Source organism: Nerophis lumbriciformis, linkage group LG06, assembly GCF_033978685.3.
Source record: "Nerophis lumbriciformis linkage group LG06, RoL_Nlum_v2.1, whole genome shotgun sequence".
Lineage (NCBI taxonomy): Eukaryota > Metazoa > Chordata > Actinopteri > Syngnathiformes > Syngnathidae > Nerophis > Nerophis lumbriciformis.
The window spans coordinates 45,528,218-45,544,711 of record NC_084553.2 but is presented as its reverse complement, the minus strand read 5'-3'; the positions used below and the strand labels follow the sequence as shown (position 1 = coordinate 45,544,711).

The following is a 16,494-nucleotide window of genomic DNA, read 5'->3' as shown; positions in this document are numbered from 1 at the left end:
GATATTGCACTAATTAAAACTTCAATGTCGATTCGACTTCAATAATCATGCAGCCCTAATTAATAGCTTTGTCATCAGTCAAAATTATATTATTTATATAGCCCAACCCTAGCAACGGTAATATTCACACAACATGGCGGTAGAATTAAGTGTCAGGTGTTAAGCGTCACACCTCTGTCTTGCAGGATTCGATTACACACAGGTGGCATCCCTCCTGTGCTGGTTTTAAAGAATACTCCAATAGTCACTCTGAAGATGGAAAATTGCGAGGTTGACATTAGGTGTATACTTAAGAGACAAAGGCCTCCGCTAACTTTGAACAAAACAAACCGTGTTCCAGGTGATACGAATTGACCCAAGTCCTCTAGGTGCTGCTAATATGCTTTAACAAGTGAATGTCTACCCAATCAACTGAATGTTGTCTTCTGCTTGGGCACAATGCAAGCAGATTGTAACAAGGATACAGTCGCGTGCCACCTAACATAAAAAAAAAACATATAACCTGCTATAAGATCATAAAAGAGGAGTCAACCCTGCACGGGTGCAGTGGAGTCATGTTAGTTCAACGGGATGAAGAGTGAAAGCTCAGCGTATTAGCAAGATGAAGGCAGTAATCTGCCAATGACTTTGCACAGATTTGTAAACACATGGCATTGATGCCACGCCCTGCGGCTGCAACTCACCTCCTCGGACTAATACGCACAGTAACATCGTCCGAACTTTCATCAACCTCGGACGTCTGTTGACATCGTATTGCGGCGGCATGATCCAACTCTACCAAGTTTCGCGGGAGAAGCCTGAGAAGAGGTGGTTGACGGCAGCGTCTGAATTGGACTCAACTTTGTCTGGCAACAATACCAGGTTTAAAAGTTTCAAGGTGATCTGACGTTATTTGAATAGCTAGAATTGGTCATAGTCTGAACAATTTTATGAACACTTTGTGGTTATATTTAAGGCATTACAGGTATTCATGTAACAATATGCTTATTGTGGTGGTTGATATTGATTTTGAGATGCACTGCATTTTAATTACTTTGTTTAGCCACGCACAAATATTAGAAACACCTCTTCATATGTGATAAAATGCAGTTTTACAAACTACAAATTAGCTTCACACATTAGCTTTGTAAATCTCATTATTTAATTGTTGTTGTACCTAAGGAAATGGTCTTGTAAGAGTATAATGTTGTAATTTTATATGCCCACTACTGTTTTGTGTGTATTACAGAATACAAGTCAAAGTTGTTGCGCAAATACTGTCACGTGTCTCCAAGCAAATAGGAAAGTAATGGTAATTAAATTGAAGTGTGGTTGGTTGGAATACGATTAGTCAACGTTAAATCCTTCGATAGCCTAATCATGTCCTGATCCTTCGTCTCAGTTAAATCTGGATTAGCATCAGGCTAGCCTCACCTAACTAAGAGGGTAGAATGTACTACTGCGGCCACCGACTTGTGGACTGATGTTAGGTCAGCTCCATCCATACAAAGATTCAGTTCAGTTTTGGTATGCATTTCCATGATAAAAGAGATGGTGGAGATGGTGGCTATTATTTCCAGATTTAAATAAATGTCTTGTATTGATACTATGGCAGTATGAGTGGCCAGACTACAACATTGGTGAAATGTACCAGACAACTTTATAAGCTGGGTTCACAGCACACTACTTAAACACACACGTAACAGAACAGGTGGCTGGCAGTGTTGAATGATGGCCAACTATTAACAGAGATAATATATAAAGACAATTTATGTACAGGCTTTGGCCGTTTACACTATGTCCAGGTGTTTAATGGTGCCTATAGGTAGCTGTGCAGTGTGTCCTCCAGGCTTGTCCCGATACCAATAATTTGGTACCAGTACGTGTGTGTTAACATTTTGGTGGGTGGTCAGAAATGAAAAAAAACATTAGACGTATTGTCTATTCAGCAATTTCATTTTATAATTTAGTGCTGCTGAATGACTTATAGGGCTGTTTAAAATTAATTAAATTGATGCCTTTTGGTGTCAATGTTGTTCGTTTTTTATTTATTTAGGAAACATATTACCGTAATATACATCCCACATGAAAAGACATCTTTCATTATGCATTTCCTTGCGTTTTAGCCATTCCAGATGCAAAAATGTGCTAGTGATGTGATGCACAGCCTTGCGGACAGAATGTGAAAGTGAAAGAAAAATGTCAGTGTGCATATGTTTATTTTGTCTAGATTGCAAATCAGAAAAGGTCTTACAGATCATAGATGTTTTCTGCTTGTTCAACACATTGCACACGATAACATGAATGTGAAGACAATTATAATTTTTTGGGTTAAAGCCCCGTATGCACGCAAAATCCTCATTTGAATAAGGCGGTCTGCACCACTTTTCAATTGCACACGCATTGTTAGTAGATCACACGCAACATGCCCACTCATAGTACACGCAATTTTATTTTTTGCATACGCTGTTAAGCGCGTGGTATTTGGATCTAAGTAAATTAGGCCCTAAGTTCCTTAATTTTCTCGATCCTCTTGAGGGGCAAACTGGCTCGTACATGCACATGCATTCTCCGCTGTTCCCAGTTCTAATAAAAAGATCATTTAAGATATCTGTTAATAGACTTGATATAAAACATTAATAAATAAGACCGCTCACAAAACGGTGCATCCTGAAGAGACAGTCAGAAAGCGGCTTGTCGACTGTAAAACATAATCTATGCCAACTTTTGACCAAAGAACTACCATTTCATGTTATGTAGGCCACAAGGTAGTGTTTTAAATTCAGGAAAAAATCATAACCTTTAACAAACGGAACAAAAAAATTATTTTGTGAAAATAGAAATATCGATTTAATCACTTTAGTATCACTACTGATACTACCCTTAATACTGATATCAACGTATCGATTAATCCACCCTCCATTTACATTCCGTGTACTGACTGTGACAATGCTGACACACCAACAGTTGTTATATTATCTTTACTCTATCTACTTGCTCATTTGCTGGTAATATCTGCTTATTTTCTTCTGTAACGTGGTTCCATCTGCACTTTTTAAAGTTTACTGAGCACTTATTTTTTCTGTTGTTTAAAGCTAGCTTAGCGATTAGCTTAGCTATTAGCATGCTTGCTCTCGATGTGTGGCATGTTTAGCCTTGTCCTCCAGTGACAATAATACTTGATAATGACGCTTAAGATATTAATAAATGCGGTGTGCTTGCCATAATGTAGGTTATTAGTATTATCTTAGGGCAGTAGCTCCACACTGAAGACACATAAATAGCTGCTAGCTGCTTGTCAGCAGGGGGATTAAAATAAATAGTGTCAGTCAAAGGGGATCGGTCTTTGTGATCGGCATTAAGGCGATCACATACTCTTTTCAGGAAAATCCTGATACTTATCAGTGGCTATTTGATCAGCACAGTATGATGCACAACACAGTAGCAACAGTATCAATGTTGTAATAATGGTAACAAGTAAGCAGTAATAGTGCTGAAGAGTTCATTGCAAACAACAATACAATCATGTATGACATGCATGGGTTTCACACTAACAGCTCAATCAATCAATCAATCAATCAAAGTTTATTTATATAGCCCTAAATCACAAGTGTCTCAAAGGGCTGCACAAGCCACAACGACATCCTCGGCTCAGATCCCACATCAGGGCAAGGAAAAACCCAACCCAATGGGCTACAATGAGAAACCTTGGAGTGGACCGCAGATGTGGGGACTCCCACACCCCACGTGGGCGACCGGTGCAATGGACGTTGAGTGGATCTAGTTAATAATGTGAGAGTCCAGTCCATAGTGGGGCCAGCAGGAGATCATCTTGAGAGGAGACAAGTCAGCAGCGCAGAGACGTACCCAACTGATGCACAGATGAGTGGTCCACCCCAAGTCCCGACTTTGAACAGCTAGCGGTTCATCTGTGGTCACCTAATATGTGCCCTCCTTTCTCCACGAAGGAGAGGGGGGCAGAGCAGAAAAGAGACAGCAGATCAACTGGTCTAAAAGGGGGGTCTATTTAAAGGCTAGAGTATACTGTACTATAGCTGATAAGTGCAACCTATATTTTAAAGCTGATATTTTAGAGCATGTGTTACCAGCTGGAAGGAGGAAGTGGTGCATAGTTTTGCTAATGACTTAACACACCTCATATTGTTTCTATCGCAGCTATTTCATCTGATAGGTCTTTTTAATCTGCACAGACCAGACCCAGTTGTCTCTACAGTGAAAGGATATGGCAAGCTTTATATTTGTGTATTATGCTCAGAAGTTGTGATTTATGATGTCACCAATGCTCTTCTCGCTGACGTACCCCACCCCGCCACCATCCATTGCTCTCTTTCTGCCACCCGATACACACCAGGCCTCCATTTCCTTTCCGTCCTTGTCAGCATGTACCAAACTTCCCCTCTACCGCCTCTGGTTTCCAAGCGCCGTTCTCAAGATGTGTGCTGATAGGCAGTATATTTTAGTGTTGCCTAATTTTTCATAATTGGGCTTCACGCCTACCCAATGTGTAATGTGTGTGTCTGTGTGAGGGTGATAATAAGGATTGAGACGTGTGCATGAGGTGCGATGCTGCTCCGAACTTGCTCTCGCTATTTTTAGCCGTCTCCTCCCCTTCCCTCCTTCTATTCATCTGTCCTTCCAGCAAGCGTAGCCCCTCTCGGTTGCTAGGCTGGCTGCTGCGCTGCTCCCTGTGGGAAATGAGAAAATGAAGCAACATAATGGTGTAGTGCACTGTGACGATGCTTTGTTTGGCTTTAGGGATGACATTGGTTGTCTGGTTGGAGGCCATTTGAAGAAACATCTTGATGTATGGTCACTTTCCTTCTTCCAGTCACAGCTTTTTACAAGCCACATTTTTGCCAGGTGGCGCCATTCAGTGCACCGTGGTAACGTTTGGAACAGTAAACTCCGATGTGGTTCAAACAACCTTGAAGGGCATCAAGCTTTTTGTAGCTTTATTTTTCAAACTGTTTTGCAATTTTCAACTACAGGAGCCAGAAGACATGCATGTTAAGTGTTGACAGTCTTGGCACAGTCAAAACAGTAGTGTAGTGGTGTTGATTGGAACTTAGCATCCGATAATTGGAGCAAGGCTGTTATTTCTGAAATCTATACAAACACAACTTGGCTTGCCTTTTAATAATGATTTGGTTTGGAGTTCATGAGAAAGTGGAATGGAAAACAGCCCTCATTTATTAACAAGTATATTGCACAAAACAACAGCAACAGAACCAATGTTGTAATATCGGTTATGAGTAAACTGCAGTATTAATACCACTGATACCACCACCATACTTGCCAACCTTGAGACTTCCGATTTCGGGAGGGGGCGTGGTTGGGGCGGGGGTGTGGTTGGGGCGTGGTTAAGAGGGGAGGAGTATATTTACAGCTAGAATTCACCAAATCAAGTATTTCATATATATATATATATATATATATATATATATATATATATATATATATATATATATATATATATATATATATATATATATATATGTATATATATATATGTAAGGTAATACTTGACTTTCAGTGAATTCTAGCCATATATATATATATATATATATATATATATACACACACACACAGGTATATATACAGGTATATATATATAAAAATAAGAGAAATACTTGAATTTCAGTGTTCATTTATTTACACATATACACACACATAACACTCATCTACTCATTGTTGAGTTAAGGGTTGAATTGTCCGTCCTTGTTCTATTCTCTGTCACTATTTTTCTAACCATGCTGAACACCCTCTCTGATGATGCATTCTGCTTCGTCTCCTTGTTGTGTGCGCAGTTGTGCACTGCACTCTCTAAAAGCCGTAGATGTTATTGTTACATATGCATGCACAGTAGATGGCAGTATTGTCCTGTTTAAGAGTGTCACAACATTGCTGTTTACGGCAGACGAACTGCTTTACGGTAGACGAAAACGTGACTGCTGTTGTTGTGTGTTGTTACCGCGCTGGGAGGATGTTAATGAAACTGCCTAACAATAAACCCACATAAGAAACCAAGAACTCGCCCTCGATCAATCTACAGTTATAACGTGATTGGGCAGGCACGCTGTTTTTATTGTGGGAAAGCGGACGTGAAAACAGGCTGTCGACACGTCACTCAGGTCCGCCTGAATTTCGGGAGATTTTCGGGAGAAAATTTGTCCCGGGAGGTTTTCGGGAGAGGCGCTGAATTTCGGGAGTCTCCCGGAAAATCCGGGAGGGTTGGCAAGTATGACCACCACAAAATGGAAATGGTTAAATAGAGTATACATCACATGTTCATTCTTTGCACTATTTAAAATGTCGAAAAGAAGCAGGTAAAAGCTGAGCTTATTTAACCCTACTCCTTACTGATATGCGGGGTCCTGGAAGTAACCTGACTCTTGCCAGATCCTTGTAGTTCGCTGAGCTCCACACAAGGATCTGGGACTTCTCAACAGGAGATGTATTTCAGAAGGCGGAGCTTTGTAAAAAAAAATCATTGTACGTGATTGGATAAACCACTTGTTTGTTATCTTGAATGGCGTGCTACTTCAACCACTCACATCGAAATCAACGTGACGCTGATGAGAGCGACGCTGGGAAATCCAAAACAGAACAGCCGACATATTGAATAACGACAGAGCGAAAAGTTCTCTGTTCATCTTTTAAAGAATTAATATTCGATAGATTCGACAAAACAGTTGCAATAGCAGAATCAATGTCAGCACACGACTCCTCGCTGCGTGCCGCCATTGTTGTTTGAATCAAACAGTCGCTTCGGCGCTACTCACATCTATGAAATCCCGCCCAGCAATCCTGATTGGTTCATTATTTTTTGCCATCTTGAAGGAGTTTGCATTGCCCTCGATCCCTGATCTGGCGAGAGTCAGGTTATGGCTAAAAGTGCCAAATGCTTTTAATTAAGTTTCATAAAACAAATTACAGTGACATAAACAAATTAACAACAGACAAAACACCTTACAAGGACATAAACCAAATTAATAAAACAACTTACAGTCACACCAAATTCAAAGAGAAAATAATTTAAAATTTCACAAACCAAATTAACAAAATACAAAACAATTTATAATTTTACAAACCACATTACTAAAAGACAAAGCATCTTGTAATTACACAAACCAATTAACAAAAGACAAAACAACATACAAGTACTGAAAACAAATTAACAAAAGACAAAAAATATATACAATTACCGGTACACAAGCCACATTGTACCAAAACAGTAAATAATGAACAATTACAGAAATCAAAAGACAAAATAATTTACTATTACACAAACCAAATTAACAAAAGACAAAAAAAGCAACTTTCTTTCACAAACAAGAACAAATGAGTACACAGACCAATCAACAAAAATACAAAGGAATTCACAACTTAACAAACCAAAATAACAAAAGACAAAACTCTTTGGAATTTCATAAACCAAATTAAGAAAAGACTAATCAACTCACAATTACAGAAACAGGAAAGAAGCTGTCCCAAATCACAGATTGACAAGTGGCCAACCAATCATTTTGTCCATGTCCGCAGAGATGTTTTTTCCTCATCTGGCTTCACTTAAAGGTGCTGTTTGCAACTTCCGCACAATTACATTTTTCAAAGCAAAAAATAAAACAGAACACCACCGGTCAGCTTATGTTGCCATTAGTGGTTTAACCGAACCCATTTGTTTGATGATCGTCCATAATTTTCACAATTACAAAGTTTATGTAACAAAAATTTTTACCGGCCCGAATAAAAAGATTGGTGTTTACGGCGGTCACTCACCTGGTCTCGTCAACACGTTCACGCAGGGAGCGCGTGCACATATACAAAAGCAGTCCAAGTGACGCAACAAATAATTTGTTGTTATGATAGAATATACATTCAATGACAGCTAACGCTAGCTATCCAAATTGCTATCATTAGCTAACAACATCTAAAGCTAATGCGCGTGCATGTTACTTACGTACGTCATTACGTAGGAGAAGCCGTAAGAGGGCGGGATATATTGTGTAAATACATTGAAAAGTTAGCGCCCTTTAGGCATTTGTGTAAATGTTGCAAACAGCCCCTTATATGATCCAGCTTGTGCCAAATTAGATGCTGCTGAATGACGTATACGCACAGCGAGTAAGCAGGGAGATGGCCTAAAAAAGGTTTTAAATATTGATTCTTAAAAAAAAAAAAGAGAATTATTAATCGATTTAGAATCAAAATAAATAAGATTTGTGATTCAGATGTGAATACATTTTGTGTATCAGATAGGGATGTAACAATATTAAAATGTCATATGGTTATTGTGACCAAAATTGTCACGGTTATTATTATCGCAGTACTGTTGAATGTGCTGAAAAACTACTTATAGACACACTAAATCTTTTCACCTAGTATTTTTTTAAATAACCAAAATATGAACCAAAAATACATTGTCTTTCTTATGCCTCACTGATAGTGTTTTAGTCTTACTATTTCATCTGTTTTAATGGCTAAGCTTTTATTGTTTTAAATATTGGGTTAGGTTGATTGGCAACACTAAATTGGCCCTGTGAGTGTGAAGGTTGTCTGTCTATCTGTGTTGGCCCTGTGATGAGGTGGCGACTTGTCCAGGGTGTACACCGCCTTCCGCCCGGTTGCAGCTGAGATAGGCTCCAGCACCCCCCGTGTCCCCGAAAGGGACAAGCGGTAGAAAATTGGATGGATGGACATGGTTTGTATTGTAGCACTTTAAAATTTATTTACATGAAAGTGCATAACAAATAAAGTATACTATTATTATTATTATTTATTATTTCTGGCAACTTTTGTGGCAAACTTCTCTGTTCAGTGGTCCTTGAACGCACCGTAAAACACCTCCTTCTGAGTATAGAACGATCACTCTATTCTAAGGGAGCACAGTTTGTAGGTTTAACGTGCGCAATTGAATATGTTAGTTGCTCAGACAGCAATGTGTTTATATAAGTTCATATTGGGTTATGTCGTTTGTTAATGAGGAAATTGGTTTGATTGATTGAAACGTTTGATAGTAGATTGCACAGTGAAGTACATATTCCGTACAATTGACCACTAAATGGTAACACCCGAATAAGTTTTTCAACTTGTTTAAGTCGGGGTCCACTTAAATTGATACATGATACAGATATATACTATCAAATATATACTAACATCATAATGCAGTCATCACACAAGATAATCATCAGAGTATATACATTGAATTATTTACATTATTTACAACCCGGGGTGTGGGATATGGAGGGGGGAAACAGGTTAATGTCTCTTGTTTTCATGTTAGCATTTATGCTAGGGAGCTGACTGGAGTTTATTGAATCATGATTTTTCAATCATTTTCACTGTAACAATGGTAAAACTAACCGTCCGGATTTTTGCCGCAGTTATCATTAATACCCGTTGTCGTTAAATCCTTAATACATACAGGAGTCAAGTTAACTGAAGCAGACCAGAAATATGATGCAGTAATAAATAAATGCAGGCTATATGATTAAAAAAAATGCCTTAATTATGTGCAACTACTTCTTGTCCTTTGCCACAGTTTAGACAGCCACAGTTTGTTTATTAGTCAGTAGCACAGCCCCGATTTCTAGCACATTCAATAATTAATAGCTGGGGTCAAAGGCTATATCGGTATCACTATTAATCAGCCATCAATTGTCTTTTACTTTTCTAGTTTTTTTCCTAGTTCGCTATAATTTTGTGACAAGTTTGCAGCTGCGTTTTCACTACTACAAGTACTACGAAAAGGCAGTCATGCAGACAGAAGGAAATCGACGTGACCATGATGTCATGATTCAGATGACTTGTAGTGGAGCAGCAGACCAAATTATAAAAGTCTGCCTGTTTTTGTGCACTGAGCCACAATAAGGCCTCTCTGTCTCCACTGCTTGAGATCGTCATCCACATTTTACGCAGCGAAGCCCAAAGAAAGCGTGAAGATCAACAGACCAGTCAGCAAGAGATCCTCTAAAAACATTCCTGTGCGCTTGTTACTCGCCCGTGTTGGAAGAAAACTAAAACCACCTCCTTTTGTGTGCATATTATCACACGGATAGTGAGTGTGAATGTTGTCTATTTGTGTTGACCCTGTGGCAACTTCTCCAGGGTGTACCCCGCCTTGCGCCCCAATGCAGCGAGGATGGACGGATGAAAGTTTTAGTGGCTTTGAATCTTGTATGAGCGAGTTTTGAGAAGGTCCATAGCAAAGATGATGATAACAGCATCCAACAAAGTCCGTAGGGCCGCTCAGGTTTTTTTCAGCGGCGCAGTTGTGAGGTTTTCCAAGTCCAAGTGGGATTAAAAGGCGGCCATACACCAAAACAAGTACTTATAAAAGGCAGATTAAATGGATGAAACGTGTCACTTGCTAGAATTTGTTCCGCTAAACCTCTTTTAAAGTCATAATTTCTTCTCTTTTGGCTTATGTAACGTGATGCACAGTTCATAAGGTCACTGTGGTGGTGGTGCTTTTCTCAATCAGTGCCCTTATGTCATGACAAGGATGACCTGTGTGTGCGCATGCGTTTTCATGTGCGAGCTGAATTCCTCCGCCATGTGACCGGCAGCATTCATAGCTGTTATTCCACAGTCTGTGATCAGCTGATTACCTCCAGTCTCGCGACCATAAGGCCTGAAACTGTTTTATAGGGAAGTGTGTGCGTGCGGGTGTGTTAAAGAGTGGTACTATTGTGCGACCACACATTATCCACAATTGGTAGACCTGAGTGACGTTTGTTTAATAGCTTGTTTCCCACAAACGTCCCGGCTATTGTCAGTTCGACTTGCTCTTAGCGACCATTCTATTACATCATCTTAAGGGAGAATACTATAGAAATTAGAGTAGTCATTGTACAGCTTTTATAGTAGTATTTATTCTCTGAGAAGGACTCGATACACTAGCGATGGGAATATTTGGGCACCTCATGATTTGATTACGATTAGAATTCAGGAGTTCCGATTCGATTATAAATAGATTATTTATGCACCTTTAAATGTTTCCTGTATATTGTATATTATTATATACAGTATTCTAAAAGCATCATATGTAATTAATAATACTGTATGTATAAAAGGTTCTTACTTTGGCTCCTGACGTATACGACATTGCGTCATTTTCATTTTTGTATATGTGTACAGGTGTGTGTGTGTGTATATATATATATATATATATATATATATATATATATATATATATATATATATAATTGCGAATAATTGCATTTAGTTTAATATTAACTCAAAATTAATCGCGATGAATCGCAGATGGATATAATTTTTCATTTTCAATAAGTGTACCCAAGACAGATAATTATTACATTTTTATTACCATGACTGGAAAATAAGTTTGCTTTAATGAAATGTTTTTTGTGGGGCGAGGCGGTCTTCCCTTCAGGCTGCGGGGAGTCTCTGGGCCCCTCGAGGCGGGGTGTGGTCTCTCTCTGGCTTGGGGGATGGCTGTCCCCTGCTTCTCCCATGCCCCGTCTTTTGCTGGGCGTATTTGTCTACGGCCTGCCGGGCGGCACAGTGTTCGGGGGCTCCTGTTGCTGGCCGGCCTGACTGCATGGGGCCGGTGGTCCCTTGTTCCCTGGGCACCGCACCGGCTGTTTTGGGTTGGGCTCTCTGGGTGGCTGGGGCCATACTTGGGCTCCCGCACACAATGGGAGTCAAATATATTGTACATTCAAATACATGTATATACTCACATACACACAATTATTCATACATATAAACATACATATGTACATTCATACATACACACCCGTACACATTGGCACTTACCCACATACATAGGTACCTACACTCCCACTTACATACACAAATACATACATACATACATACACACTCATGGTATATACATACAGACACACACATTCACTGTACAAATATACATATACACATACGGTACATATACAAGCACTTATGTGTACATACACCTACATGTATTACATACATATAATCACGTTTCATCAAACATATATTAACGTTGTTCCCCAAGGGGAAACTGGGTAAAGCACTGACAAAGCTTAACCTATTGTATTGTAACCTATAACAATCTACAAGGTTAATACAGTTTGATTCTCTTTTCCCCCCTCCATTTATCTGCTTTCTTTTGCAATTCAAGTTTTCATTACATATATATATATTGTTGCGTTTGAAACAAGTGTATTGTTGATATATGAGGTAATCATTATTATTATTAATTATCAATGGTGCTATTTCTTATGGTATTTGTATTGCTCCATTTGTAGTGCAATAATGTTCATTGTCATTTCTGTGTTTTTAATATTTACTTCACTAACTGCTTCTTTGCTATCACTTTTCGTATCATATTTGTACATTTCGTATTTGTTGATGTTATTGTTGTTGTTGTCATCTCTCTGTCTTATCCCCCTCTTGTTCCCGCAATTTCCCCCTCTGTCTTCCTTTTTTTTTCTTTTTTTTCTATCCCCTTCTGCTCTGGTACGGCTGCGCCAAACATGAATATAAATCCATTTAATAAAGTAAAATACAAATAAGGCAACAAGAGAAGTATCCCACACTTTTGTAATATTTACAGCAGATATGGGTATCTACATCAACAATATGATTTCCTTGAGTGGCTGGACAGGACAAAAAAATAAGTTAAATTAAATAAACATTATTCTTTTTAGACAGCTCAACACAAAAAGGACATAAGCACGCTTTTAAGGACGATAAAAAAATTACCTGCAGTGCGTTTTTTGCAGGAATACAGAATTTTTCAGTAATGCTGGCCCGGCGAGGTGGTCATTGTGGTCATAGAGATATGTGGGCACACACAATGTTGTGATCGGCCATTGCCATTGCCGATTATTGCCTTTAAACGCTGATCGCAAACGCCTATTTCCATACAGAGTGTGGAGCGGCTCCCTTAAGCTAATAATAATGACCTCCATTATGTAAAATAAACTGCATTTCTTAGTATCTTTAGTATCATGATCAAGGAGTATTATCACTGAAGGACAAACCTAAACATGTTATGCACCAAGAGAAAGCCTGGATCAGGCATGCTAATAGCTAAGCTAAGTTAGCTTGAAACAACACCAATAAATAAGTGTTTAGTAAACTTTAAGAAATGTAGATGGAACCCCGTTACAGCAGAAAGTAAGCAGATATTAACAGGGAATTAACAAGTGATTAATAAGAGTCCAGAGAGAGGATAATATAACAACAACTGTTGGTGTATCAGCATTGTCGCAGTCGGTACACAACATGTAAGAGAAGGGCGTATCGATCTATAAATTGGTGGTGTCGATATTGTATCAGTATATGATCGATGCAAGAGTGAGCACAGCAATATTTAATTTTCTCAAAACAAGTTTTTTGTTGTTTTTGTTTACAAACTCAGAGAATAATGCCCTGAACACACAAATGATTTAAATGAGTAGTAAATAACAGTTACTGCTTATTCTGCAACATTGACTTTGTTCTGCTCAACCATATGATATTGTTTAACTGTCAATAGCACTCACCTTAAATAAATTAAACAATTTAAAGTTAATACATGTGATTGGTATTGGTATCGGTTTATCTCACTCGTGGATGATCAGTATCGGAATCGGCAATATAAAACCTTGATCGTAACATGAGTTGAGTTGAGTTGAGTTTGAGTTTATTTCGAACATGCAAGCATACAACACGATACATCACAATTTCCACTTTCTCTTTTCAACATGTTCAACATCCCTAGTATGAAAACTTAGTAAGGCTCAACATAGTAAACAAGCACCGAGACAACCACATCAGGGCTGTACGGTGTGACAAATTTACTCGCTAATGCGCCTAAAAATGGCCCGTGCGACTTAAAAAAAACAACCCGCCGAACATAGGGATTTCAACCCTTTCATCACATTTTGCTCTTAAATAAATTTAAAATAAATGTTTATGTCCTATAATAATGTTCACCTATAAAAACACCACTGTTAAAGGTCAATAATTTTCATGTTGCTGAAGACGTTTAAACATGTTCTCTAAAACCAGGACACTTAATTTCACATTTAGTTTTTTTGTGTTTTTTTAGCTAAAGAATTGAGCACAGCTAAAAAAAATGTTTTTTTAAAAAGATTGGAGATTATATTAGACTTTTCTTATACTAATTTCAAGGATTATTCTTTTTTCTTATCTCAAAACACCTCTTAAGTTGGCATCCTATTATGCTAGACCTACTTTTCTTATTTGTTGGTACCTGTTTTTGAGTATTTGGCATCCCTACGAGTCCCAAAAATTTAACATCAAGGCATGGTGGAGATATTTAGTTACGTCAACAGATATTTTTATTCATGGGTTAGTTTATAGGCCAAACTATATTGGGATATGAGTTTTGGTGCATATCGCCCAGCCCTACACTCTTGCTACGGACAGTGCTAGCACAGTTTAGGGATGCTCTTTATGTTTAATTGACCATTACAGTAGGCCTTAGACAGCATATTGTGTATATATGTACAGTATGTACACGCGTGCCTTGTTTGAGTGTCAATAATGAAATTGTGATATTTAAGATATTTCATATTGCTAGAAAATGTTTCTGTGTAACTATAATTTTTTTCATTTAGTAGCACCAGTGCTACAAGTGAAAAAGCTAAACAATGGCAAAGATCACGGCAACACACCTAGCACAAACTGAAATGAATGCATACTTGCAAATTAGAATCAAAATGGTAAAAAAAACCAAGATGTAACAACTGGACAGCACAGTTATCAGCTCACTGTTGAAGAAAATGAACATTTATTACTACATACGCACAAAAGTACCAAAAATTTGTACCAACGAGTACCAATAGCGATTGTCAGGTACCCCGAATTGGTACCGTATCAGTTCAGATGGTAAAAGTACCCATCCCTAATCCTGCTACACAAGCTGTACACTGACTACTCTAAAGTATATTCAGGTTTAATTTCTATAGTATTGCCCTTGAGAGATATGAACACAATAGTTAATGGAATGTGAGGGGTGACAAAGCCTTGGTGGATAGTTAATCTGATGGAAATACTTTACATGTTGTTTTTCTTTTCTATCCTGACTTTATTTTTCTTGTGTCCCGCAGTCCGCTCGGGTGTGGATCCCAGATGTGGAGGAGGTGTGGAAGTCTGCTGAGTTGACCAAGGACTACAAAAATGGCGACGCCTCACTGCAGCTCATGTTGGAGGATGGCTCGGTGAGTGTCTTCTTCTCCGTCCTGTTCAGCTCCATTTTTGAGGCCTTTCTTCCTCTTGCTGCCTCTAAGGGCGCATCATTAGCGTTTATCGGTTTTACAATTAGCTCTCATCACAAATGAGGTTTACAAGGATTCCCTCAGGAAGCTATTTAAATATATAGCAACTAATTTCATTTCTCAAAACCACCACCGGCACTCTTTTACTCTTGGGCATCTTAAGAAAGCAGTGCTGTTAATGTTGGTGATACTAAAAATTTAATTAGACATTCCCAATTACTGCATTTTTTTAATGAGTGTGTTGATTTAAACTACATACAGTACAAGAGTCTTGTTCGTCCAGCAACAAAACAACACACTTAATGATATTTAATTCTTGTTTTCGAATTTGACAAGCATCAGAGTAAGAGGAACATATGTAATTTTTGAAGATGAAAGATGAACCAGCATGTTAACTGAAGTGAAATTCTCATGATACACTGTATGAAATACATTTGGAAGAGTTTGTGTTTTATGGATTTTTTGAAAAACGATTGCTTTTGCACTTCCAGCCAGACATGGTTACTAGTGTCTTTGTGAAGCATAGTTAGTTTGAATTGTGGCTGAAGAGATGAACAGTTTAGTGTGTCAATATGTCAGTATCTACAAAACCCAAAACCAGGGAAGTTGGCACATTATGTAAATCGTAAATAAAAACAGAATACAATGATTTGCAAATCCTTGTCAACTTATGTTTAATTGAATAGACTGCAAAGACAAGATATTTGATGTTCGAACTGAGAAACGTAATTTTTTTTTTGCAAATTATCATTAACTTAGAATTTAATGGCAGCAACATTGCAAAAAAGTTAGCACAGGGGCAATTTTACCACTGTGTTACATGGCTTTTCCTTTTAACAACACCCAGTAAACGTTTGGGAACTGAGGAGACCAATTTTTAAAGCTTTTCAGATGGAATTATTTCCCATTCTTGCTTAATGTACAGATTAAGTTGTTCAACAGTCCGGGGTCTTCGTTGTCGTATTTTACGCTTTATAATGCGCCACACATATTCAATGGCGGACAGGTCTGGACTACACGCAGGCCAGTCTAGTACCCGCACTCTTTTACTATTAACCCACGCTGTTGTAACTCATGCAGAATGTGGCTTGGCATTGTATTGCTGAAATCAGCAGGGGTGTCCATGAAAAAGATGTTGCTTGGTTGGCAACATATGTTGCTCCAAAACCTGTATGTACCTTTCAGCATTAATAGTGCCTTCACATATGTGTAAGTTACCCATTCCTTGGGCACTAATACACCCCCATACCATCACAGATGC

The 16,494-nt window shown here is 38.4% G+C and overlaps 1 protein-coding gene across 1 annotated transcript in view; it reads left to right on the top strand.

Moving 5' to 3' along the window:
* The first annotated feature begins 634 nt into the window (after positions 1 to 634).
* The window catches only part of myo5aa (myosin VAa), a 73,195-nt gene continuing 57,335 nt past the window's right edge, over positions 635 to 16,494 (top strand). Inside the window, exons 1-2 of the mRNA XM_061964455.2 lie at positions 635 to 877; positions 15,066 to 15,176. Coding sequence (XP_061820439.2) covers positions 764 to 877; positions 15,066 to 15,176 — 225 coding nt within the window. The 5' untranslated portion in view covers positions 635 to 763. The remainder of the gene's footprint in view (positions 878 to 15,065; positions 15,177 to 16,494) is intronic.